This window comes from Patiria miniata, unplaced genomic scaffold (assembly GCF_015706575.1).
Source record: "Patiria miniata isolate m_02_andy unplaced genomic scaffold, ASM1570657v1 HiC_scaffold_2, whole genome shotgun sequence".
Classification (NCBI taxonomy): domain Eukaryota; kingdom Metazoa; phylum Echinodermata; class Asteroidea; order Valvatida; family Asterinidae; genus Patiria; species Patiria miniata.
The window spans coordinates 5,333,583-5,360,637 of record NW_024037058.1 but is presented as its reverse complement, the minus strand read 5'-3'; the positions used below and the strand labels follow the sequence as shown (position 1 = coordinate 5,360,637).

The following is a 27,055-nucleotide window of genomic DNA, read 5'->3' as shown; positions in this document are numbered from 1 at the left end:
TAAATTGTGTTAAAAAAAAACAGCCTTTGTCAAAACGTTCTGTGACTTCGAATGATCATCACATAATATTTGAAATAACTTGCGTAATGTGAATGCCCACTTGTGCATGTTAACAGTATTAAAACCCAATGTCGGGTTTTATTGGATCTCTATGTCCGTTGCTGTATTACAAAAATATGGCATCAAAATTGACCAATGAACAGCTACGTCCAGATTTGAGAATGAAATGATGTCATGTCGACTCATGGCTGGCGCGCGGGGTCGCATTAATTTGCATGCGTAGATATATCAGACGTTGGGCCAGAGACAGAGAGGGTGACACAACGGGTGATACTCAGACTAGTGTTAAGGCTTCATTCCTACTAAACCATTTTGCATTTCAATTTATTAAGAAAAGAGTGGACTGCAACATTAGGCAATTAAATGGGGTTGATACCATTCAAACCTTTATTGGTTCGTAACTAGTTTTAATTGTAAATATGTAAGGGACTGTTAAAGCTGATATGATGTTTGAATTCCATATTTCTGTGTACCTTTTAAAGGTGTAACTATGGGGCATGTGTCTCCCCCCCCCCCATTGAAATCTTGAATTGCAAACAACAAACTAGTTACCTTCAGTGCCCCCCAAAAAATTGGTGAACCCCCAGGTGCCCCCTAGAAGCTTAACCCTAGTATCGCTGCTGGTACCTTTAGAAAGTTCCAGATCACGTACATTTCACACTCACATAGAGTGTGTGATATTCATGATTTATCTATAGTTGCAGCGGGAACTTGACTGCACCCTCAGCAACCATACTATGTCGGCCCTGGCATCCAGGGGCTTCCTCTTGTTAGATGTCAGGTGTCTTGTCAACTGTTTTACGTTCGTAATGTAAAGAAATATTTACTTTAAACATTTTGTTTGTATTTAGCATGCCCTACAAATGCTAATGTTAGCAATTCACTTTGGGTAAAAAATTCCAAGTGGTGGTTTTTCCCTTGTCACAAGCGGTTGCTAAAGTACCAAAAAAAATTCCAAGTTTGTCTTGTTCATTACATTTGAACTTTACACAGGGCAATAAAATATTTAACGTAAAACCCCACGAGGTAATCTTTAACGAACAATAGATTTCTTTTGGCTACATTTTTTTATTTTGATAAAAATAAAAAGCTGACTAAAAATAAAAGCTGACTAAACAGTATTTTTTAGTGGGTTTCTTTATTGCTCATGACACACTGTACCAGACCTCAACAAACCTGACTAATTTTCTAAGATCATAGTTACGTACTCAATATATTTTGAAAGCATGTTGACAATATTCAAATGCAGTCAATCAGGAGATAAAAAAAATCAAGAGAAAATGTGTTCACAAATCTGATTACTTGATAATCCCCTCTACCAATATGTACAAGTATAAATGTTGGGGAAACCACTGATGTTATATTTTTTTGTCAAAAACAAAATGGTCCTAAATGTAAAAAACGAAAACTGAGAAAAGACGGTTGTTTCATGAAATCATTGTTGCTATGTTCTCAGAAAACGTTTTTTAAAATGTCTTCGACAAAATATACAGTAAATGAACTAACTAGTGATACAATAACAACGGCTTCCAAATTAAGTGATCTATAAATGATAAAATACAAATATATCTTTTTGAGTTGCATCATTGGTGTAAAACAGGCAGCCCTCATTATGTATGCAAATAACACTAGGAGCAGAGTTGTAACATGCCCAGTGGAAAATGCGGCTCAAACGTATGTGAGATGCTGATTGGTAAAATAACAGACTTTGGTTCTTTGCTAAAATGACATTGTTGTCATTGAAGCTGTGTTATCTTGGAGAGATATTCTCTAATTAAAGCAAATGCTCATTGCTTCATTTAGACTACTTGGTCTATCAGCATGTAGCAAACCAATACTTATTCAAAGAAGCAAAAGCCTTAATCATTTATGGAATAAACTAAACTATTATTGTAATCATACAGAACCTCTCACAAGTCAGTCATTCTATACATTTAGGGTCCAAAGTCAGACATTGTTCCTGTCCCTGTGACCTCTGAATGTATAATTTGCCATTCAAGTGGCATCAAAAATGACTTCAAACTAATTAATATTTGTTGGGTAGGTCATTTGATTCACAGAAGCATTCTTGGAGGAAGAGTACACACATAAAGGAGTGCATCTTCTATTACAAAATCATAGATGCAAGACGTAAAGGGACAGGAAAAAGTGAACCCCAAATTCATGTTATGTACATCTTCTATTGCAGTATTTTACAAAAATTTAATTAAGAAAAGCAAACAACCATGGGCGTCGCCAGGATTTTTTCTAGAGGGGGGCAAACAATTTTTGGGCCAAAAAATGCCTGTATTTCTCAACACATTCTCGATTTATCAGTTTTAGAGGGGGGCAGGGACATTTTGCCCCCCCTCCCCCAACTCATTAAATTTACACCACTTTGTCTCCGCACCTCTTTTTCTTTTCTTTTTCTTTTTTTCTTTTTCTTCCTTTTTTTTTCTTCGCTTTTCCGGGGGGGGGGGGGGGCCAAGTGCCCCCCCCCCTTGCCCCCCCCCCTCGCAACGCCCATGCAAACAACCAGGATTTCAGTACAAAAATGTACGTCCATTATATTATTCACATTTACATACATCCATGTATCATTTGCAGTAGAATACACAAGGTTTTCATTTTCAACTTGGTTGTAAATGTAATGTAACTAATATTAATTTGATGAGGCACTCAGAAGGTACTGTGAAAGAGACAACCAAGGGATTGCATATGATTTACTTTTAAACTCTTGCATTTATCCAGTTGCTTTTGAGTATTTACATTTGTCTCGTGTTCACGGAGGTGCAAAATCTTTCTCATTCAAAAATAAGTTGAATTTTTTTGAACTCAACAATTTTCCAAAAAATTAAGAAACTCGAATAACAAAATTTAAGGAAATATTGACATTTCATACAGGAGCAGGGTTATATCTTATACTTGGAAAGCACATCATGCATTGACTTTGCATTTGCTGAGACAAATCTGAAAAGATTGAATTGCCCTCTTGTGGTAATACTTCGCCTCTTGTTTGTAATATTTTTTAAAATGTGCACTAAGCCCTATTCGCAAACAATGTGAAGGGTCTTTTTTTCCTCTCATTATTGGAGCACCTGATGTAGGATTTTATAGGAAGTAGGCTGGGTGTTGAATCCAAGGTTTTCCAAAGGGGAAGTGGTTAAAGTATTAGAGTCAGCACATACAGAGACCAAAGACTTTAGAAATTAACCAAATATACAGTATTGTAGGATGTTGTTTAAGGGAATGAACTTTAAAGTTCTTTGTCAGTGATAACAATGATCAATGTCTGATGGAAGTGGTTGGTGGATACACTGGATAGCCCCAGTTTAATTAATCTGTCCTTACACTCGGTGATAGACCTTTACAGACAGTCCTGCAGCCACTACCAGATCACCATCCGATGTGAATGTGATGCCACGTGGAAGACCACATCCCTGGATCACACATCCAATGTACTTGCCATCAGGACTGTAATGCAGAATATCACCTGTTAGACATCTGCACACAGCAACAAAGATGCTGCCATCACTGTCACAGCACACACCAGTAGGTTGCCCATCCCCCTGCATGTTGCTGGTCATGTCTACTGAGAATACACTGGCACCATAGTAGTCTACACATACCAACCTTTGGTTGTCATAGTTTGTGTAGATAAGGTGGTGAGTGTGCATTTTTAGATAATATCCAATCATTGGAGCAGGCAGTCTCCTGATGAGGGATCCATCTGGGTTGTGTAGAGATATCTCCTTCTCGCCTCTGTAACCCACTGCTATCAGATTGCTGTCATCCACTGCAAGGCATGTTGGTTGGCTGTCTGACCATCTACCTGGTGTGAACTGATGGAGGAGCTGATGTTGCTTGTTGAAGACCTTGACTACTGGAATATCTAGAGCAAGGAGCTTGTCATCCTTGCTCACTGCAATACACCTTACATCATCAGTGAGGCCATTGATTTGTAGCCTTTGTGGGACAGGAGTCGGTGCATGTTGGCTTTTGGGAAGTGAAACTGTGAATAGTTTATTCCTTTTTGCAAAAATAATTCCAGTAGTTAGTGCAAGTATTTTATTGTCAGAGCATGCTGCAGCATTTGAAACACATGTAGTTGTATCGGTTATTTCAAAGTTCTTGACTTCAGTCTTAGGTTCCCATTTCTTCTCTACACATGATCTTCCAGGTCTTGGTGATTGCTTTGCTGCAGCATTTGGCTCTTCCTCCAGAATAAGTTTCCCAAGTGACCTCTCACCTTCTTCAAAGTCCATGAAGGTCAACTTTTCAGGAACTTGTTGTGGCTGTGTTCTTGTCAATTCACTGAGGTTATGCAAGAGCTTCTGCTGAAGTTCAAGAATCTTATAGCAACTTGCTTGATTCATGAGTTGTTTGACCTCCTCCAGCTTGTGCTTTGTCTGTGTCACTTCTTTCCTGTTCGTAGCTTGAGCAGCTTCAAATGTTCTGACTCTGTGTTGATAAATCCAGTCCATCTCTTGCTTTAATTTCTGTTCTTCCTTTTGGATTTTTGGAATCCCCAGTTGGATCTTTGCAACCTCCTGTTGGATCTTTGTAATCTCCTTGTGAGCCTTTTTGGAGACTTTCTTTTGAGCGTTGGCAAACATGGTGTCCAGCTCCTTGCGAGATTTGGACGTCTCTTCTATGGTGGTGCTCATTTCTGTTTTTCTGCTCTCACCTTTTTGGACCATTTCTGTGATCTTTTTCTTACATTTCTCTGCGGCCTCAGGTAATCCAGTGAGTGAGTGTTTTGCATGATCAAGTACAGAGCAAGTTGTGCATATGACTTGCTCACATGAGTTGCAGTAGACATTGAGATTCTGATCTGGATGCTTACAACATTTCGGAACTTCATCTCTTAGTTTACTTTTATAGACAATTTTTCCTGATTGAAGTTGAGCCAGTGTATAGATTTTATGAGATTTCATGGCAGTCATACGTTTATGTGCCTTTTGACATTCTTGACAGAGGAAATGATCACAGTCCATGCATCTTGAAATAGCCTGATTCTCCTCATCACAGGCTTGACATTTGATGTCTGACCCTTGACCTTCCAGTAGTTTTTCCTGCATTGTAACTTCCTCCACCAGGGCACTGAATGCAAAGTTATTAGGGAGATCAGCAACCCCAGACCCTTTCAACGTGGTTTCACATCTGCACAGAGGACATGTCAGTTTTGTACCACTAGGATCTTGGCTCTGTCTGAGCTCTTGGAGGCATTGCAGGCAAAAACTATGCAAACAGTCCAGCAGTTTGGGCTGCCTGAAACGGTTGGTGCAGATGGAGCATTCCAGATGATCCACACTAATCTTCTCCAACACTGATTGCACTGTAACATTAGATGCCATCTTCACTGTAGGGCTTGGAGCGATAGGATGGACCTTTAACCTGAAAATGAAGCACATTAAGTAAAAGGTTTTGGAATAACACGTATTTCAACTTCAAATGATAATTTGGTTGAAATAAGTTTAGAGCCATAGCCTATAGTTGAAAACTTTTTGTCAAGTAGAGTGTTCATAAAATTAAAGGTTTATTCACATACTATATGCTTGATTTAAACCTGATGTTAGGTTTCCAAAAGAAAATGGCAATTAGTTACAACAAATGTATAATAGGGTTACCTTGTTAATATAAGAGCACATTTTATCCTGAAAAATGCAATATTAAAGAATTCTTTTCAGCTGTTATAGGACATTTTCTGCATCTCAAGTAAGTTGTTATGAAGTTCATTACAAGTCAAACAAAGGTAGGTCACAAGTAAAACAGTTTTCAATGACAAACAATTGCTGACGGTTGCGCGGAATTTTTAAAAAGGGCACTCGTAAATGGCCGCTGGTAACCAAAAATGCACTGATTTTAATTTTAAAAAAGGGCCTTGTTTCCAAAAAAAGGCCCTCTTTACAAATATGGGGGGGGGGGGGGGTAACCGATGATGTAAAATTGCTCATGTATACAAAAGGTCAGTCTTACTGTTTAATACTCAGGTGGGACTCCAACCCAGTACCTCCTGTTTAGTGCAGACGTCTTATCACTCAACCTCTGAGCTTGCCTGGGTCAGCTGGGTGGTTCGAGTGGAGGTGGACAGGAGTCTGCAACCAAATATTGTCTGTGCCCAAAAATATATATATTTAAGTACTTAAACTGGCCTAGATTTCAAAATGTAGACTTATTTAAAAAGTTCACCTTCTTTAAGAAAAGTGCACTAATTTCCTCAAAAAATAAACTTATACCTTCACATAGTTGGTGTTTTTTGGGGGGGGGGGGTATTTTATTATTATTTTGTGATTCACTAAGCAACGCCTTTGCCGAATCTTCTGCTTGAAAAGCTCTAACATGCATTTTGTAAGACTGCATCTAAGTACAAACAATGCCTGTCACTTATTTCTGTCGTGAATACAAAGAGATTCATGTATTCCACATGTCTGTATTCTAACAGGTTTGATTGATCCACCTGAATTTCCAGTTAATACGTATACACTTGTAATTGGCAAATACAGAGTTTACATGTACATGTACTTCATATGAGATAATGTGATGCTGTTGATTTATATCAGTTGTACAGACAGACTTACAGGTAGACCCACTATATAAAAATCTTACCTTCAGGTACACATGAGATGAGCCACTGCTATCTTCCCATTCTGATGTCACTTACGGAAATGGTAGAAATGAACAAAGATGGCGATCTACTGTATGTATACGCCCCTCTGTATCAACACGGACCATGTCACATGATGTTGAGTTCAGTTATTTGCAGTCCCTGGATTCCACTTATGTAGCGCTTTGGTACGTGCTGTACGAGTAAAATCAAACACAGCATGCGACTGTTTTCTACATCTAACGGATCCAAAGGTCTATAGGCTGTTAATATTAACAATTTGACCGACAAGTTTATTAGAATAGTAAACATAAAAAGAAGCCGAATGAAGCTGAATTTCATCGCAAATGACATTTACTTTGCTCTCATGTCGTAAGTCAGGAAACTCAAGTTTGTAGTATAGACAAAAGTAAACTAATAAGAAAGAGGTACATGAAATGAACCGACAATGATAGTTTTGGAATCTAGTTTTGTTTTGTTGGTTGTTTTTTGTTTAATTTCTTTATATTTATTCACATTTTAGCAAGTGTGCAATTGGTGTTTTACATTACACTCAACGGCACTGTGCTTGCATAGTTTATCTAAGTTATATTAATCATAACTAAAGTTGTTTCAGTGATTCGGCATCAGTGCTTCTTTACAAAATTTCCAAAACTCACATTTTTAAAGCTTTCTCTTTTATCAACAAGCTACATGCATCCCAATTATTAAGTTCATGCAGCACTAAATTTAAATATTCATTCATATTTTGTGCCTTCCGTAGGCTGATTGGTCCATTGCTGAGATGAATGCTGAGATTAGAGAGATCAAACCACGCCCACCTCTACACATCACAGACTGATAAACAGGTAACACAACATCAATATGTGGTGTCAGTCTATTTTAAATCTGTATATGGTTGCATAAGAAGGCCAGCACCCGTTTTCATAAAACTCGTCATAACTAACGAAGCATCGCAGCGCTGCGACGCGTCGTATCCTTACGATGCATCGCAGCTGCGACGCGTCCTGCGATCCATTTCACAAAACACGTCGTTAGTGCGACACGTCGTAGGTGTATTTATAGCACAACTCGGTCACTGTTTTATGTATTAAGTCAGCGTACAGTAAATAGTCGTCTGATATTCAACAAAGAGTCGTCAGATCTCCGCTCAAAATTTGTTAAAACGTAAAACAAAATGGCGATCGTGCGATGCAATTTTGAAGGAAAACAAGCTCTCAGTAGACTGTATAGCTACTTTGAAATTTCAACTGCAATATTCCAGTGTAATTCATAAATATTCAATGAATGTTCTATTTACAACTTTACACATATTGCCTCGGTATTATAATGTCGTTTTTGTAATATTTATGGCATGAAAATGGCTAAGAAAGGGACTCTTCTTATTTTGCGATGACAACTAGACATGTCGTAACTTGCGACGTGTTTTAAGCCGTTGTCAAGGAACTTACGACGCGTTCAACACATCGCAACTTTCGTGAAATGGATGATACGACGCATCGCGAGTTGGGACATGTTACACGTCGTAACTCGAGTTGCGACGCGTCGCAGCGCTTCGTGAAATCGGGTGCAGGGCAGTGATGCAAGTTTTCAGGATATAGCCTGAAGTCAGGCTTTTTTCTTATTTCGGAAAAACAAACTCAGGCATTCCGTCCCTTCACAGGACAGAAATATAAATCCTCAACGCCATACTATAGCTCGATACATGATTGTATGAATTGTAAGTTCAAAGTAGACATACATATCATGTACACATGTGTGGTATTGCAATGCATTTACAATGTGTTGGCATTCCTTTGTTATTGTTCAACCCCTGTTACCTGTGACTGAACTTGTAAGAGACTTGTGATTTAGTAATAAAAGGACATGTGATCTTGCTTGTAATCTTGCTTGTAACTGAGGGTCGAGTTGAAGCCTTGGGCTTATATGACCCATCAAATCTTGGTCAGAACTAATCTGATCTGAGCTTAAAGAGGGCATGTGGTTGCAGAATAGAAATAACACAAACAGCACTTGAGGAGATATAATCAATGATTAATATCTTGGAGTGAGTTTGCACTTGTGGAATTTTCAAACATTATTGACATTGCTATTAAAAGAACTATGGACTTGTGATGGACTCACTACAACATCGACTGTAATTCAGCATATTTTGGTTCCCATTTTCTTTTCTTCCTGTAAATTTTTTTCTCTCCAAAAGTAAACATTCAATTGACCAGGGTATAATTGCCCTTGATTTCTGACATTTCTGAAAATACAAAATAAATTTCCTTTTCAATGTGAAGCATTTCAAGAATTCCACCAGAACATTATCTGGCACAACTATTCTTTATAATAACGTTATATTTCATAAGCACTGTGCTATCTGAGAGTGCTCTGGATAAAACAATCACATGCTTACTCAGGTTGGATTTGAACCCATGACCTCCTGCTATCAGAGTATACAATAAAAAAGCAGAAAATATAAATCCACTTTGTTTCACCCCATATTTCAAAATAAAACAACTGCAAAATTAATAGAGTATTTAGTTCAATTCCACAAAACTTTCAACACACTGCCAACAGCTTTGTTAATAACTTACTGTTTCTTTATTTTTTTTAATATTGCTCTGTCATTTTTGGATTTCATTCACAAGACGGTGCATGAGATCCGTGTCTCATGGACAAGGTTCAACAGAGATGCGGTGCTGGGACTCTATGACACCTACAACAAGTCACAGGTAAACAGTGCCATTCAGTGTTCAGGCCTAAACAATGTGGCTTGTGTTAGAAATCAAAAAGTTCTCATTGGTAACTTGGGGGCAGTATTTAAAAAAATGCCATTTTTTCCTACAGCTGGTCGGCCGACCGGTGTTGGAAATTGATAAAAAAAATACCACTTCTTGAAAACGACAGTTCAGTAAGGTATAATTTTCATAATAATTTGGTAGTTTTGGGTTTGTGATGTTTGCAAGTGTTGTATATTCCCTTTAAGGCTTCATGTACATTGCAGGGAAATAAAAATGTTGGTGGTACTTCTAAGATGTAACAAATTTTTACTTCCCCAATGCTAATTCCATTTCAAAAATACATTTTCTCTGTCTTGCTTTGGATGTGATCAGTTGAGCTGGAGAACAGCCAAGTCATGCCGAAAGGCTGCGAAGCATCAGGCTATGTCATCGTCTGCACGTCTAGTGCCCAGATCATGCAGTGTTCCGTCTTACCAGCCTGGAGGGAAGGTCGCCTGACTAGGAAGACCAGCTGGGTGGGCAAGCTGGATGGACTGCAGGTTAGAAGACTTGAGCTCATCAATTAGAAGTATTGCCCTTACTTCCATTGCTTTGTGCATCTCATGCAGCTTACTGTATATAGTGGAATTGTTTGGATAGTTTCTAAATTGGATGACTCCTAAACTATTGGCTGTTTTGGCAACTTGCTGAAACAGCCATTGTTTTTGTTATTTTGGTGTGATTGTGAAGTTTAGGACACTTTTCCCCATGGCTGAACACAATCTACTTGTAAGTTGCTTGTTGTGTCACATTCGTAACAAACGGCCATGTCGTAGACAGATTGCAGGTTTTTTGGGGAGGGAAATCTGGGGTTAACTCTATTCAAGTCTCCTGATCATGGACAGAACCACCACATACTCGCAAAAGGGAATAATTTCACATTGTGCCACCGCAAACTTATTACCCTGCTGTTATCTTCACCATGCAAACTTTTCATTCTTATCTAATTAAAAACAGTTTTGTAATAACACAATTAGGTTTTGATGTCAGCAATCAGCGAAATGCAATTCTAGACCCTAAGCCAAACCAGATGGGATCCAAGTTTTACTTCTTGAAACTGTTATGATACAAATTACTTTCTCTCTTGTCTTTATAGTGTTCAAATATTCATGACTCAAATTGGCTAAAGCTAAATATTTAACTCGACTCGACTCGATTCGACTCAATTCGACCTTCTTGATCTAATAACTTGACTCAACTAGACTTGAGTCCCTTCTTTAAAATTATTTGACTCGACTCGAGTCACTTCTTCAAATGACTCAATTCGACTCTAGTCGCAAAAAACAGTTAATCGTTACTACTCTGCCGAGGAATGACAAGGAGATTCCAATCCAGGAGATAATAAAATGAGTCCTTGGCATTGTCAGCAGCGGACTTTGTATAATGTTGGCTAAATGTTTAAACATGTGAACACTGCATTAAAAGCTCTGCAAAAAATGCTTACAAAAATAAACATGCATGACCATTATTACAGTATTATACTAGTAAAATGTGATGTTTTATCCTTCCCCCCTGGTCAGGCCCATGTCCCCGAAAGCGATGATGATAATTCCAGCTCCTGGGGTTCCGACACCAACACCCCCTCTAGAAGGACCAAGACCGCATGGTCAGCGACGCCGAGATGTGACACATGATGCTCACCAGACCGGCTAAGGTTGGTGCTTATTGGGTCAGTCACTACCGAACACCATTACCACACTGCAAAAACAGATAGACAAGCAAGACCCTGTGGAGGAATTCAAGCTGACTTTGGGGTAAAACTTTGGCTCAGTGATATTTCGAAAATTCACAACTTTAAAAGTCTAAAAAAATTGCATGAATTTCTGTGGTCTTGAGGCAAACGCTTGTTGGCACACACCCACTGCATTGTGAATTGTTCTCAATTGTAGGCGGGATGGGTGCTAAGGTAGTCTATATATGTAATATCCCCTTGTACAGCAAGGATCTATGATATCCGAGAGATTCGACGATTATTCTGCAAAACAAGACTGCGTCTAATTGACCTTGAGATCATTCAGCAGGCGCCTTCTATATTGGTTCTTAAACCCGTTGTCATGTACATCTAGTAAAACCTAGACACAACATCTATTATGCACACATAAAGGAGTGCATCTCATGATTACAAAATCGTAGATGTCAGACGTATAGGGACAGGAAAAACTGAACCCCAAATTCATAGAATGTTCTAAATGCATCTTCTATTGTAGATATGAGAAAGGCACATATCACATATGAGAAAAAATATATCACATATCACATATGAGGAAAAATATTTCAATTTACAAATGTACATCATACCAACCACATCCATTACAAACATCCATGTATCATTGCAGTAGAATGCACAAGGTTTTCATTTTCAACTTGAGGTATAAACTTGACGTTCCGGTCAGTATGCTCTGACCGTCTCCTGAAGACGGTCAGAGCATACTGACCGGAACGTCAAGTTTATACCTCTGGTTCTTTTCAGAACCATTCTCTTAGTTGAGAAATTATTCGCACATGGTGTTTCCGCAAACCTTTCATTATTTAGTATCTTCACCATGCAAAGCCTCAAATCTTACTTATTTTCAACTCGGTTGCTTGTTATTAAATTAATATTAATTTGATGAGGCACTCGGAAAAAAATACTGTGAAAGAGACAACCAAGGGATTGCATATGATTTACTTTTAAACTATCACTTTAGTTCAAAATCACATATTTCATCCAGTTGCTTTTGAGTAATTACTTTTGTCTCATGTGCACGGAGGTACAAAATCTTTCTCATTTCAAAATAAGTTGCGTTTTTTTGATGATAGATTTTCACTGACTTTACTGCAGCCACTACCAGATCACTATCCGATGTGAATGTGATGCCATTTGGAAGACCACAGTCCTTGATCGCACATTCAATGTACTTGCCATCAGGACTGTAATGCAGAATAGCACCTGTTGGATATATCCCCTTTTTATGCACAGCAACATAGATGCTGCCATCATTGTCACAGCACACACCAGTAGGGTGCCCAACCTCCTGCATGTTGCTGGTCATGTCTACTGAGAATACATTGGCACCATAGTAGTCTACACATACCAACCTTTGGTCCTCTGGACACAATAAGCTTCGGTTGCCATAGATTGTGTAGATAAGGCACTGATTGTACATTGTCAGATAACCTCCAATCATTGGAGCAGGCAGTCTCCTGATGAGGGATCCATCTGGGTTGTGTAGAGATATCTCCTTCTTGCCAGCATAACCCACTGCTATCAGATTGCTGTCATCCACTGCAAGGCATGTTGGTTGGCTGTACCCTCTACCTGGTGTGAACTGATGGAGGAGCTGATGTTGCTTGTTGAAGACCTTGACTACTCGACCATCTAGAACAAGGAGCTTGTCATCCTTGCTCACTGCAATACACCTGACATCATCAGTGAGGCCATAGATTTGTAGCCTTTGTGGGATAGGAGATGGTTTCTGATGACTAGGGGGAATTGATGCTGTAAATAGTACACCACTCTTTCCTTTTGCTGAATATTTTTCAGATAGTACAAGTATTTTATTGTCAGAGAGTGCTGCAATCTGTGCTATCAATGTATGTGTTAATCCAAAGTTCTTGACATCGGTCTTCAGTTCCCATTTCTCCTTCACACATGATCTTCCAGGTCTTGGTGATTGCTTTGCTGCAGCCTGTGGCTCTTCCTCCAAAATGAGTCTTCCAAGTGACTTATCACCTTCTTCAAAGTCCATGAAGGTCAAATTGTCAGGAACTTGCTGTGGCTGTCTCCCTGTCAATTCACTGAGGTTATGCAAGAGCTTCTGTTGAAGTTCAAGAATCTCATAGCAACTTGCTTGATTCACGAGTTGTTTGACCTCCTCCAGCTTGTGCTCTGTCTGTGTCACCTCTTTCCTGTTGGTTGCTTGAACAGCTTCAAAAGCTTTGAGTTTGTCTTTATAAATCATGCCTGTCTCTTTTAACAGTTTCTTTTCTTCCTTTTGGACCTTTGTAATCTCCTCTTGGATCTTTGCAACCTCGTGTTTGAGCTTTGTAATCTCCTGTTGGAGCTTTGTAATCTCCTGTTGAGCCTTTTTGGAGATTTTCTTTTGAGTTTTGGCAAACATGGTTTCCAGCTCTTTTTGAGATTTGCATGTCTCTTCTATGGTGGTGCCCAATTCTTTTGTTCTGCTCTCACTTTTTTGGACCATTTCTGTGACCTTCTTCTTACATTTTTCTACTGCCTCAGGTAATCCAGTAAGTGAGTGTTTTGCATGATCAAGCACAGAGCAAGTTGTGCATATGACTTGCTCACATGAGTTGCAGTAGACATTGAGATTCTGATCTGGATGCTTGCAACACTTGGGAACTTCTTCTCTTAGTTTACTCTTGTAGACAATCTCTCCTGATCGAAGTTGAGTCAGTGTGTAGATTTTATGAGATTTCATGAAAGTCATACGTTCATGAGCCTTTTGACATTCTTGACACAGAAAATTATTACAGTCCATGCATCTCGAAATGGCCCGTTTATCCTCATCACAGTTTTGACATTTGATGTCTGACCCTTGACCTTCCAGCAGCTTTTCCTGCATTGCAACTTCCTCCACCAGGGCACGGAATGCAAAGTTATTAGGGAGATCAGCAACCCCAGACCCTTTCAACATGGTTTCACATCTGCACAGAGGACATGTCAGCTTTGTGCCACTAGGATCTTGGCTCTGTCTGAGCTCTTGGAGGCATTGTAGGCAAAAACTATGCAAACAGTCCAGCAGTTTGGGCTGCCTGAAACGGTTGGTGCAGATGGAGCATTCCAGATGATCCACACTAATCTTCTCCAACACTGATTGAGCTGTAACACTAGATGCCATCTTGACTTCTTGAAGAATCGGGATTTATTTGTAACCTATGAATGGATGAAAGTGTCAAAGGTTGACTTCAATACATAAAATGATCCTACAAATCATTTCCAACATTGTCAACATGTTTGTTTCCACAGTTTTGGGGTATATGTATTCTGTAATTAATTCAATACATTGACATAACTCCAATGTTTTGACTACAGCACGTCCCAAAATACCCGCAACCGCAACGTGGCTCTAGCGTCAGCATGGAAGCACGTACTACCATCATTGTTATGCCTTTTAAAACTTGGAATCCCAACTTTACCCCTGGCAAGTATTGGTTTGATATTCAAAAGGGTTCTCAAATTATTTGTGTTCAAATAAAGCAAAAAGAAAAGTTTATAGGAATAAACAACATTTGCAAACATTAAAAAACAAAACTACCAAAATTGTTTTGAAATAAAAAAAAAATGATGCTAAGCATTCCCACCCGTTTCCATTTTAGAGGCCGCTTCCTTTTTTTCTTTTCTTTTTTAATTATAAATTGTAAATCTGTTGCATCTAGCCCATATAAAGCTGGTATGTCATTTCCTGAGTCCAAGTGGCGGCCATTTAAAAAGAAAAGCTTGCTGGTTGGCTGAAAAAATAGCCCGGCCGGTCGTTTTAGAAAATTGGTCAGGCAGCCATTTTGGAAAAAAAGGGCCTCCTCCTTCCTTTTTTTCAAAAGGCAGAATGCTTAACATGTTTTAAGATTTAATGTGGCCTTGCTGAACTGTTAGTGAATGACAGTCTAAAGCATCATGTAAAATCATGGCACCTGATGTGCTGATATTGTCAAGAAAAGTGGTATTTTGTATCAATTTCAAACGCTGGTCTGCTGACCAGGATGGGAAAAAAAACTGTGTTTTTTTTTAAAATGCACCCCCAGTTTAGTTATTCTGCATTTTAAGTTTGTTTGCAATCGATTACACATCCATGAACGAGTGCAAGCCAGCTAGACTGGTTCCCTGACTTGCCATTCCCCAACATCTATAATTTGCTCCGTTCAATCTTAAGCGGGGTCATCCTTCAAGAACATGATTGTTTTGCTTGGTTTTTCCAGCATCTTTGAACACATTGTCAGCGTAACAATATTTGCTATAAAATGCTAACACCTCAAATTCATCCATTTCTGAAAATTACAGCAAAAGCAAATGTTAAAAAATAACGAGTTTATTTATATTAAAAACACATTGAACTTCAGATAAGGCAAAAAAAAAAAGTCTCCGGTTTCTGGTATGCGCACGCATCGCCGTAGCCATGCGCGTCGGCAAATGAAAGATGATGTCCCCAAACCGCCAAACTCACTGGTTTGACTGGAATACTGCTGCTGCACAATTTTAACGTGATTTTAGATTGGGTTATGGTCGAGAATAAGCTTTATGTGGCCTCTCTGGACTCCCATATATTTACACTAAGTTTAGTCGGGCACCATTTGCATTCATCAGCACACATTTGAAGCAAAAAATCAGGTAAAAAAAACAAAAAAAGCCGCTTCGCCGCATCACTTTTTGGGCAACCTCCATACCAGAAACCGGAGACTTTTTTTTTTGGCCTAAAGAACACTGTTTTGAATTTTTTTTAAGGTGTAGTCTACTTGGATCAAAATGAAAAGGAAATGCAGAAAGTAAACAGGCAACGAGATCCTCACATCGTGAACATGATGAAGCATTCCACATTTAAATGTTCATAATTTATTTTCCTTGAAATCGGTTGTGTTTATTTTTGAATAATTTCAAACCCTTTTGAAAACCAAACCAATTCTTACTAGGGATCAAGTAAAGATTCTAAGCTTTTAAATGGTATAAAATTAAAAATAATGGCAGTACGTGCTTCCATGGTGACGCTACACCTTTGCAAAATATGTTGTGGGACTGCGGGTATTTTAGGACGCTGTAGTGCCCCTTGAACAAAGACTATTTCAAATTGGGAACTACCAACATTGTAGGCCCTGGTCCAGGATAGCTCAGTTGGTAGAGTGTCAGTACAGTATTTAAATAACACTTTGCCATCAGTTCAAACCCCACTTTATCAAGTTCTTTGTTTAACTTTTGAACTTTCATATTCAAATGTATGTTGAGATTCAAATGTAGGATCAGGAATATTTGTAGTATCCTCTCAAGGTAGACTGATCATCAGGGAAGTGTTTTGCAAAGAGCATACATGTATTGCATTCGAACATTCGGACAATATGCTCTTGGTAAGATCCATGCACATACTGGCATATTATATCATGATTCTTGACAAATGCCATGAAATTTCAGTACAACATAAAATGCACTTACCTGAATGGAAGTTATTTTGTTAGTTTTAGCAGAAAATTTGAAACTGCATGTATCCGTCTGAAAAACGGCACAGTGTTTGAAGTTTACACAGCGTTGGATGTGAATACAATACACTATGTACATGTACATGTACATGAATGTCTCAATCATTACACACAGTGCGTGAATTCCCAGTTCTATTTTTAGAAGCTATTGGAGTCTGTGTAGGTGTATACTTGTACTGTACTGGTAATTTATGCACACATCAATGCAGGTTCCCAGTATGTCAGTGTTAGCATGACCCCGGTGCCCCACAAAAATAGAATCAGAAGTCACCAGTGCTATTTTTGGAGTGATCAGCCCAGGTGATTTTCAAATTTCAGCTTGAAAAAATGTTTGGTTTCAATAATATTTTTCCTATAGTAATCAATTTGCTCACTTTTGAATAAAACACTGCCCCAAAAGAATTGGCTCACATAGTTATGGAATATTTTAATTTATTATTATATATATTATAATTTGTCAATTGTCACCTGGTAATTTTTCAGGCCCGTGAAGGTATTGAGGAGTGTATTTTGTTTTATTTTTCCGTGATAAGAGCTTACAAAAACAATCCAGCAGAAAAGCTTTCTGAAGAGGGTAGCATATGCAAAATAAAAAGTGGTTTTATTTTTTGGGATGGGGGTAGCGAGAGTTATAGGATACAATAGACAAAATTGGAAGTTTATAAGGAGAAAAAAATTCAAATTTTCTGAATTTCCCAGGGAAAGGAAATTTCAAATCAGATTACTGCTGGTATATTAAGGCTGATGTGGTTTTTTTTATTTAGATATTTCTTTATATCATAACTTGTCTAGTTCCCCCCCCAAAAAAAACCCATCATTTTTGAAACAAAGTGTGCAGATTTGACACAAGTAAAATTCTTTGAACAAAATTGCAACTTTATTCAAACTGCTTTCAGCTCATTTTGTAGCAACAGGAATTCATGTTTTCAAACACACGTTTAAAGATGACCTGTCAGTGCTATTTTTTTTTACCTAAAGACTAATGTTTCCTAGCAAATACATTTTACTTATTTCTGAATGAGACATCAGACTGAGCAAATTGCTCCCCGCTCTTCCCCCTATTCAGTTATGGAATAATTACCTTCAGAAACTAATTCACTTCTCACATATTCAACTGGTATCTAGCTGCCCCAAATCAGGATCGTTAATGAAAATGCGAGGAAGGAGTCTTCTTGCATTATGTATATGTTTGTGCATAAAATTATTTCACAATAACAGCCATGTATTAAAAGAGGGTTGCATCTGCCCAAAAGTAGGGCGTCCCCTCTCCCCCCCCCCAAAAAAAAAAAAACCACATTATGACAATTATAGTAATAATTATTACCTATAATATGTTTGCCTGTTTGAAACAATCACACACCGAGGCGTTGGTAAGAGGGGTATTTTCGCACTGTTGTCCAATAGTGTGCATGATCATCAGATTTGGCCCCCCCCCCCCTTTATGATTTTACGTAGGCCAAGTGTTCACAGAAAAAAATCTACATTTCATGGCGAGTGCTCTTTTCATGAACTTTTTACTCCCCAATAAAAATGAACTTGTTACGCCACCAGGACATTAGAAAAAAATCTGACGGGCCTGAACCCAAACAATATTTGTGAGTATTATCGAAGCCCCATTACTTCGTCTTTGACGTGTGGAAATGCCAGTAGGTGCTTTCAAGGGTATTTTTGTCAAGTGTTTTGCGTGATTTTTGTTGTGAACTTTAAAATTGTCACTTTGACAATATTTCCGTTGTGGGACGCTAGTACGACAGACCAACATCCCAAATGTCAAAAAAGGAGTTCTAGCGCCCCAGTTATAATGGGACTAGTGTGATAGGAGACTTGCACGGTGAAGGTACAATTAACTTACAAGTTTACAGATACACCATGTGAATTGACTGTCTCTAAAAAGTGAGTGAGTTCTGAGAAGAAGCAGAGGTGTGTTAGACCAAATAAATATTGCGAGTTATAAATTCAATTTGTTGTGACACCAGAGGCGTGAATTACATTGATTCAAAGCTGTTGATAGGCCAGGTGCCAACCTCATAATTTGCATAAATGCAATTCCCTCTTTAAATTCCCTCTTTTTCAATCTTAATTTACTAAAGCAACCAAGCCAAGAGAAAATTAGTTATTTAAAGGGAATGTACATCATTGGCTTTTCAGAAATTAACTATTTGAGGGGTTAGTATAATAGATCAAATATCGTTTAATTGACATGTTTGAAGTTTTGTGTTCAAAAATGCTTGAAAAACCAAGAAAAGCACAACTGTTTATGTAGTCTGGCTCCCTGACTCCACTTAAGATAAAATGGATCAATTATAGATGTCGGAAAATTGTAAGATAAGGAAACCAGTCTAGCTGGCCTGCACCCGTTCATGAACATGTAACCAATACCAAACAAAATTTGGACTGAAAAAAAAATTGTAAATTTGGAGCAGTAGTTGAAAAATAGTTAGGTTTTTCCAATGGTGGTCGGCCGACCACCGTTAGAAATTTATAAAAAAATACCATTTTCCTGAAAATGACTTGACACCAGCTGCCATAATTTTACAGGATGCTTTAGACTGCCATTTACCAACGTCCTAGTAAGGTATTTCGTAAAAACTTGGTAGTTTTATTTTTCAATGTTTGCAAATGTTGTATATTCCTTTTAAAGACCGAACATCTCTATTATTTATAAAATTAACATTAGCTACTACCGGTAACTGTTATGATACGGAACCTTTCACAACTAGGTCATTATATACATTTAGGGTCCAAAGTCTGACATTTGTCCTGTTGTTACTGCTGTACATTATAATCTGCCATCATCATGTCATGATGTGTCATTCGAAAAATTTGGCAAGTTACAAGTATTCCAACTAACAATTGTATTTGTTTAGAGGCTGTTTGATTCAAATAAGCGCTCCTGGAGGAAGCATACGCACATAAAGTAGATGGCAGATGTATAGAAACTGGAAAACAAAGGACCCAAAATTAAAAGATTGTTCTAAGTGTATCTTCTAGTTTGTAATATTCACAAACATTCACATTGAAGAAAGGCAAAAAATTGTTTTTCAATTTACAAACATGCAACCATATTACTAACTACATCTACAAGTACATACATATGTCAATTACCAAAAGGATACAACTTGCATTAAATATCAAAGGTTTTTATTTTCAACTGAAATGTAAATTTAAAGAAACTAATATGAATTTGAGATGACACTCATAATCACTGTGACTAAATATGGAATGGGATCATAAATATTTTAACCTTAAAATTCACTGTATGTTTGGTTAAAAATGGATTATTCACATATATCCAGTTGCTTCTAGGTATTTACTTTTGTTTCATGTAGCTTCAAATTTTTGTTTGCATTCATTTAAATTTTATAATATTCAGTAAAACTATGAGCATCCTTTTCACATGAATTGCAAAAATTAAGTAGAAAATGTGTGAACATTTTATTTTTCAGAGAGGGAACATGGTTAAATTTAACACTTGGTAAACACATGACAATTGTCTTTGTGTTTGCTGAAATTCTGAGAATATTACATGTAAATGTCTTCTTGTTGTTTTATTTCCTGGTGTTTCTTGAGAAAGAAAATGTGTATTCTTCCTTTCTTTCAGTGGTTTTCCAGAGATTGCTCACAGTTAACAATGTGTAATTATGTTTAACTTGTGTGGGTATTCCATAAAGTGGTGTTCTACTGAGGCAAAACAGATAATTCCATTTGCTTTCATGAATCTTTAAGATGTGAAAATAGGCATCAGGTATTTTGGATAAATTCTGGATGTTTTTTTTTCAGTGTTGTTGGTTTGTTTTACCAAGCAAATTTCCTTTGGTGTAGAATTTTTTTTTCCCCGCAGTGTAATTGTTCTGTCCTTACACTCGGTGATAGACATTTACAGTTTCTCCTGCAGCCACTGACAGATCACCATTTGATGTGAATGTGATGCCATGTGGAGAACCACATCCCTTGATCACACATCCAATGTACTTGCCATCAGGACTGTAATGCAGAATATCACCTGTTTGATATCCATACACAGCAACATAGATGCTGTCATCACTGTCACAGCTCACACCGTTAGGGTAGTAACCCACCTGCATGTTGCTGGTCATGTCTACTGAGAATACACTGGTACCATAGTAGTCTAGGGATACCAACCTTCTGTTAGGCTGATTTGTGTAGAGAAGGTGGTGATTGTACATTGTCAGATAATATCCAATCATTGGAGCAGGCAGTCTCCTGATGAGGGATCCTTCTGGGTTGTGTAGAGATATCTCATTCTTGCCTCTGTAACCCACTGCTATCAGATTACAGTCATCCACTGCAAGGCATGTTGGTTGGCTGTCTGACCCTCTACCTGGTGTGAACTGATGGAGGAGCTGATGTTGCTTGTTAAAAACCTTGACCACTGGACCATCTAGAACAAGGAGCTTGTCATCCTTGCTGACTGCAATGCACCTTACATCATCACTGAGGCCGTTTATTTGCAGCATTTGTGGTATAGGAGATGGCTCAGGTTGACTGTTGGGCAATGAGACTGTAAAGATGGCAGGAATACTGGTATTTGCAAACAAGAATTTTGATTCATAGAGTGCCAGTAGTTTATTGTTAGAGAGTGCTGTAACATGTGCTATCAATGCATTTGTTAATTCAAAGTTCTTGACTTCAGTCTTCAGTTTCCATTTCTCCATCACACATGATCTTCTAGGTCTTGGTGATTGCTTTGCTGCAGCCTTTGGCTCTTCTTCCAGAATGAGTCTCCCAAGTGACCTCTCATCTTCTTCAAAATCCATGAAGGTCAACTGGTCAGAAACTTGCTTTGGATGTTTTCCTGTCAATTCACTGAGGTTATGCAAGAGCTTCTGCTGAAGTTCAAGAATCTCATAGCAACTTGCTTGATTCATGAGTTGTTTAACCTCCTCCAGCTTGTGCTCTGTCTGTGTCACCTCTTTCCTGTTGTTAGCTTGAGCTGCATCAAACGTTGTGATTCTCTCTTGGTAAATCCTGTCAGTCTCTTCTAACAGTCTTTGCTCCTTCTGCCGGATCGTGGCAATCTCTTGGTCAGCTTTTTCTGAGATTTTCTTTTTGGTGTTTGCAAACATGATGTCAAGTTTCTTGCGAGTAATGCAAGTCTTCTCTATGGTGGTGTTCAGTTCTGTTTTGTTCTTATTAACTTTTGAGACAAGTTCTTCAACTTTTTTCTTACACTTTTTGAAAGCCTCAGATAGGCCGATGAGGGAATGTTTTGGATTCCCATGATCAAGAATAGTACATGCGAGACATATGACTTGCTCACATGTATTACAGTAGACATCGAGATTCTGCTCTGGATGCTTGCTGCATTTGGGAACTTCTTCTCTTAGTTTACTCTTGTAGACAATCTCTCCTGATCGAAGTTGAGCCAGTGTGTAGATTTTATGAGATTTCATGACAGTCATACGCCCATGAGCCTTTTGACATTCTTGACAGAGGAAATGATCACAGTTCATGCATCTTGAAGTGGCCTTATTCTCCTCATCACAGGCTTGACATTTGATCCCTGACCCTTGACCTTCCAGTAGCTTTTCCTGCATTGTAACTTCATCGACCAGGGCACTGAATGCAAAGTTATTAGGGAGATCAGCAACCCCAGACCCTTTCAACATGGTTTCACGTCTGCACAGAGGACATGTCAGCTTTGTACCACTAGGATCTTGGCTCTGTCTGAGCTTTTGGAGGCATTGCAGGCAAAAACTATGCAAACAGTCCAGCAGTTTGGGTTGCCTGAAACGGTTGGTGCAGATGGAGCATTCCAGATGATCCACACTAATCTTCTCCAACACTGATTGAGCTGTAACATTAGATGCCATTTTCACTGTTGGGCTTGATGTGATAGGTGTAGACAAACTTTTAACCTGCAAATGAAGCAGATTAAATTAAAAGGTTTGGAGTTAAATAAATGTACTCGAATTTTCAAATGATGATATGGTTGAGCATGGAAGTTCATTTCCTGTCCCATTATTATATCAATTAAATAAAAGATACCTTTTTGAAACTTTGATCACAAGAACTCATATCAGGTGCTTGCGACACCATCACGGTGTCTTTGTCAACTGGTGTTGTTGAGGCCCTCTCGTGACACGTCACGTGACCAAGCGTGGTCGCGCGACAGGAGGCGGTCGGGAGACAGGAGGCGGTTGGCACACAAGAGGTCCGTGGTTCGCACTCTTTGCCACCGGATCGACCAAGTCATCACAGAAGAGGAGGACCGCGAGACTGAACTTCACCACGTCAAAAACGCTCTCACTGCCAACGGGTACCAACCATGGGCATTCAAGATCCCTAAAAAGAAACAAACAACTGGAGCTGCCTCCAAGGCGACCACCAATACGAAGCAACAGCCTATGGCCATTCTTCCATATATCCGAGGTTTATCTGAACAGCTGGAGTGTGTGTTTTGTGAACACGGTGTCACGGTAGCAAACAAACCGTTTAACACTCTTCACTCCCACTTGATCAGCCTGAAAGATAAGACCCCAGACCTCAAGAAATGTGGCCTCGTATACCAGATGTCGTGTGATGGTTGTGAAGACACATACATCGGGGAAACAGCTCGCACTCTGCAGACCCGATACAGAGAACACACCAGTAGGTCAGCCCCCCTGACAGCAGTTGGTGAACATATATCCACCCCAGGACATAGCATCTCCGTGGACAATGTCAAGATCATCGCCAGGGAGGACGACCTCTGGAAACGCAAAATCCGCGAGGCCGTGGAAATCCGCAGACACCACCCCCATATGAACAGAGATGGAGGGTACGAGCTGGCCCACGTGTACGACCGCCTCCTGTCGCGCAACCACGCTTGGTCACGTGACGGGTCACGTGAGGGCCTCAACAACACCAGTTGACAAAGACACCGTGATGGTGTCGCAAGCTCCTGATATGAGTTCTTGTGATCAAAGTCCCAAAAAGGTATCTTTTATTTAATTGATGATATGGTTGTTATAATTTACATTTAATTGTAAGTCTAAAACTTGTGTCAATAACATGTTTTCATTGACTGCAAAGAATGTCTTTGGCACCTTTAGTTAAAATAGTTTCTGAGTTGACCTGACATAGAATGACTTGTGATTTACTTCATGAGGACGGCACTAAGCTCTTAATGAAGCTGATCATAATAGACAGTTCATACATTGTACACTCTAGTTATACCTCTCACGGTTTCTTCTTTTGCAGGCCCATAACCTGGGGAAGGGGAGTATCTAGATAACTGTCGTAGAATAAAGTAATAATAGTTTACCTGGCTTGTTTTCAAATTGTGCACTTGTCAGAAAAAAAGTCCACTTTGTTTTTAAAGAAAGTTGCACTATTTTGTAAAAAAAGTCTATCAAATCATTTGTCAGTTAATTTATTTAGTAATTTGTTTTGTCACAAAGCACCACCTGTACCAAATCTTTTTATAGATCTAAAGCTAGTTTTGTAAGACTAAGTACCAACAAGAAGCCACTTATTTTAGTCATGGGTACAAGGACATTCATGTGTACTACATGATTGTATTCCATATCTTTGTAATATTCCAACCGGTTTGATGGATCTGCCTGATTTTCAATTACATTAACATGTAATTGGTAAATAATCAGTTTACATGTAGTTGGTATGAGATAGTGTTACTGGTGATGAAAGTCCATTGTTTGCTTTCCATCAATATTTAGAAAGTGGACCGACCAAAAAAAATCTTACCTTTAGGTATACATGAAATGAGCCATTACTATCTGCCCATTCTGATGTCACTTACGGCAATGGTTGAAATGAACAAAGATGGCGATCTACTGTATGTATACGCCCCTCTGTATCAACACAGACCATGTCACATGATGTTGAGTACAGTCATTTGCAGTCCCCGGATTTCACTTATGTAGAGTTTTAGTACGTGCTCATAGTAATTTCAAATACAGTGTTTAATATTTAATGGATCCACAGGTCTAGAGCTGGTAATATTGTAGTCTACATCTAGTGGCTCTTTTAATCACTCAATTAATTTTATTTACATTCTCTTCGATTAAGGCTGAATATCCAACTTCCCCTGTTGACATCTTTATGATGCTTTCAAATTACTTTGTGGTCCACACAGACAGTTCCCACAGACACTCTGTTTCCATTTGTGTGGTTACACTGGGCTTGGTCGTAGCTGACCTAAAACCACATCCTACAGTAGATTCCAAGTATTTACTGCCACATGTTAAATGAACTCAAACACAATCCATATGCTTCATTATTGTATTTAATCAGCCCCTCTCCCCCAACAGGCCTTTTCACACTGTCCTAAATCTCCCCGTTGGCCGGTTCCAACCCCAAGATTTTTTTCAACTCTTTTCCCACTTCCCAAATTTCAACCTGGTTCTGACCCGGGTAGCATGCTCTAGCCGGATCAAAATCAACCCTGGGAGGGACTAGGGTTGAAAATCGCAACCCAGATCGAAATTGCATTTTTTGGCCTGAACCGTGTCGAAAATGATACTGTGAACCACCCTGAGTTGAGTCACTCGCTGCCGATCCGTGTTGAGTTGAGGCTGACATTCTACCGAAAATCTGACATGCCTTGCATATTTCCCCACACCGTCATCGCCATCACAAACACCAATCACGAAAAAATCACTCCCTGATAATAATCCAATAATGTATCGGAGTTTAGAGCATCCTTTACCGAGTCTGGGCTTGTATTAGGTCTGGAAAATGTACCCCCAACAAGTACATTTCTAACGTTAAATAGAACGAATCATTGACGGAATAACCGGTGCTATTTTGGAAATATTGCACACAGCTGCGCTGGTGTCATACGTGGAAATCGGACTCCCATGAAAATCGGATTCCTTTACTCCCTTATTGGTCAAGCCCTCTCACGTGACAGGTCCTTCTCCAATTATCATACTTAGGCATGTGCAATACTACCAATGAGTCTGTATTTCACAGAGTAGTAAATTCATGCTGCACACCGGTGTCACGGTCTCACTTCTCCAGCGTGCTAGCTTCTCCAAGTTGGAAATTTCGCTTCAACATGCATGCAAAAAATTGCGCAGTAGTGTTCACTTTCGTCAACTTTATGTGTGTGCTGAGTTCTTTGGGGTTGTACTGCACTGGTGCACGTAAGAAGTTAGGATGGTATGTATACGTCACAGGGTACCATCGAATCCAGACCTAGGCATGGTGGGGCGCGCAATTAACTCCCAACATCCTAATAACCAAAAAGACTTGAAGGAAGCACATTTATTTTAAACCGTGGTTGAACGTGGTTGCATATTGGACATGCATGTGATGGACCACTACCGAGCAAGGAACACGCTTCTTAATTTTTCCTCAATGCACACGCAATGACGATGGGAACACAACTTCAGTGACCCAGTACAGGAAGTGTTACATAACGCATTCTTGGGTGTCCCTCATTGTCTGTATATGGACAGAGTAGACTCTACAACAACAGCAATACAGCCCGAGGAAAAGCTAGCACAGCGGACACATGAGTATGAATAGTGCCCATGTAACGTGCACTGTAACGTGCTCAATTATCCGCCAAATCCACCCGGAGAAGCTGGCACGCCGGAGAAGTGAGACCGTGACACCGGCCTGTCAAAGCTGGCCTCGTGTGCGCAGCTGCGTGCGTCGCAGTACATTATGGGATTGAGAAAATCATCGCAGCGCCCGTGCCGAATGCGATCCGTGTTTAGAATTATTTAGTTTGAATACACAGAGGCCGTAGCCGGATTGAATGTTACACGGTTCACGCAGCGGCCGTTCCCGTAAAGAAAAGTGTGAACTTTGTGTCTCCGATCTGGGTCAAAAACAACTGGGACCGAACTGGATTGGATCCGGCTTGGTTTCAACACGGTTCGAAATGGAGATAGCGTGAAAAGGCCTAAAATCTTCAGTTTCTCATCTTGACTCCTAATAGAGCACACCAGCTCCCTGTCATTGGTATTAGTCCTGTGTTTTCCAATAAACACCGTAGACCGTATTATCATTGTACAGTGGTTGTATTTCTTCAATTGTCTCTTCTATTTAACTTCTTCTGTTCGTCTGCTCTGGCAACGTACATGGAAACATTTTGTATTTACATCTGAACTGGTAACCATGACTCTAGGACGGTAAAGTCTAATACCCCTAGAAATATCCTGTGTTACAATATTAGCAATATGACTGACAGCTATCAGAAAGGTAAACATAAACAAGCCACAGCTGTGCACAGTGTCACAAATTAGCTGATACAATCAATCTAAGCTGATTTTCATGGCAAGTGACACTGATTTTGATATCTTTTCATATGTTTCCAGTCGGAATAGTCAAGTCTGTAGTGTAGACCAAAATAAACAAATAAAAAAAAGTATACACTGAACCAACTAATAAGTTTTTGAATCTATTTTTTTTTCTTTATTTTAATCTTTATTTAAGCTAGTGTGCAATAGGTGTTTACACTTGTATGCTTAAAGCCGGGCGCACA

At 39.1% G+C, this 27,055-nt stretch overlaps 3 protein-coding genes across 3 annotated transcripts; all 3 read right to left on the bottom strand.

The window, feature by feature from the left end:
- Window positions 1-138: 138 nt before the first annotated feature.
- Window positions 139-5,396, bottom strand: LOC119726864 (E3 ubiquitin-protein ligase TRIM71-like). Its single transcript, XM_038198717.1, has 4 exons — window positions 4,620-5,396; window positions 4,289-4,577; window positions 3,533-3,658; window positions 139-161 (listed from the first exon to the last, which is right to left on the bottom strand). The coding sequence occupies exons 1-4, from the start codon at window positions 5,394-5,396 to the stop codon at window positions 139-141; spliced, it is 1,215 nt and encodes a 404-aa protein (XP_038054645.1).
- Window positions 5,397-10,930: 5,534 nt separating this feature from the next.
- LOC119726863 (E3 ubiquitin-protein ligase TRIM71-like) lies at window positions 10,931-16,106 on the bottom strand. The gene is made up of 4 exons (XM_038198716.1): window positions 16,097-16,106; window positions 13,254-13,945; window positions 12,251-12,548; window positions 10,931-11,091 (listed from the first exon to the last, which is right to left on the bottom strand). The coding sequence occupies exons 1-4, from the start codon at window positions 16,104-16,106 to the stop codon at window positions 10,931-10,933; spliced, it is 1,161 nt and encodes a 386-aa protein (XP_038054644.1).
- Window positions 16,107-19,459: 3,353 nt separating this feature from the next.
- Window positions 19,460-21,683, bottom strand: LOC119726862. Its single transcript, XM_038198715.1, has 2 exons — window positions 21,040-21,683; window positions 19,460-19,535 (listed from the first exon to the last, which is right to left on the bottom strand). Exons 1-2 carry the CDS (start codon window positions 21,681-21,683, stop codon window positions 19,460-19,462), a joined length of 720 nt encoding a protein of 239 aa, XP_038054643.1.
- Between the last annotated feature and the right edge of the window lie 5,372 nt (window positions 21,684-27,055).

Excerpts from the sequence above, each read along its gene's own strand:
- LOC119726863 (XM_038198716.1), bottom strand. Across the intron at positions 12,549-13,253 it reads TGGAGGAGGTCAAACAACTC|TGCCTTATCTACACAATCTA; the intron begins GTGAATCAAGCA and ends ATGTACAATCAG. Across the intron at positions 11,092-12,250 it reads CATCACATTCACATCGGATA|TGACTGACCCAATAAGCACC; the intron begins GTGATCTGGTAG and ends GGTGTTCGGTAG.
- LOC119726862 (XM_038198715.1), bottom strand. The coding sequence starts at position 21,683 with ATGTTTGCAAACACCAAAAAGAAAATCTCAGAAAAAGCTGACCAAGAG. Across the intron at positions 19,536-21,039 it reads GGCCTCAGTGATGATGTAAG|TTTCTATACATCTGCCATCT; the intron begins GTGCATTGCAGT and ends TTTGTTTTCCAG.
- LOC119726864 (XM_038198717.1), bottom strand. The coding sequence starts at position 5,396 with ATGGCATCTAATGTTACAGTGCAATCAGTGTTGGAGAAGATTAGTGTG. Across the intron at positions 3,659-4,288 it reads CTTCATGGACTTTGAAGAAG|ACTACTATGGTGCCAGTGTA; the intron begins GTGAGAGGTCAC and ends TGGTATGTGTAG. Across the intron at positions 162-3,532 it reads TGTGTGCAGATGTCTAACAG|CAACGGACATAGAGATCCAA; the intron begins GTGATATTCTGC and ends TTTGTAATACAG.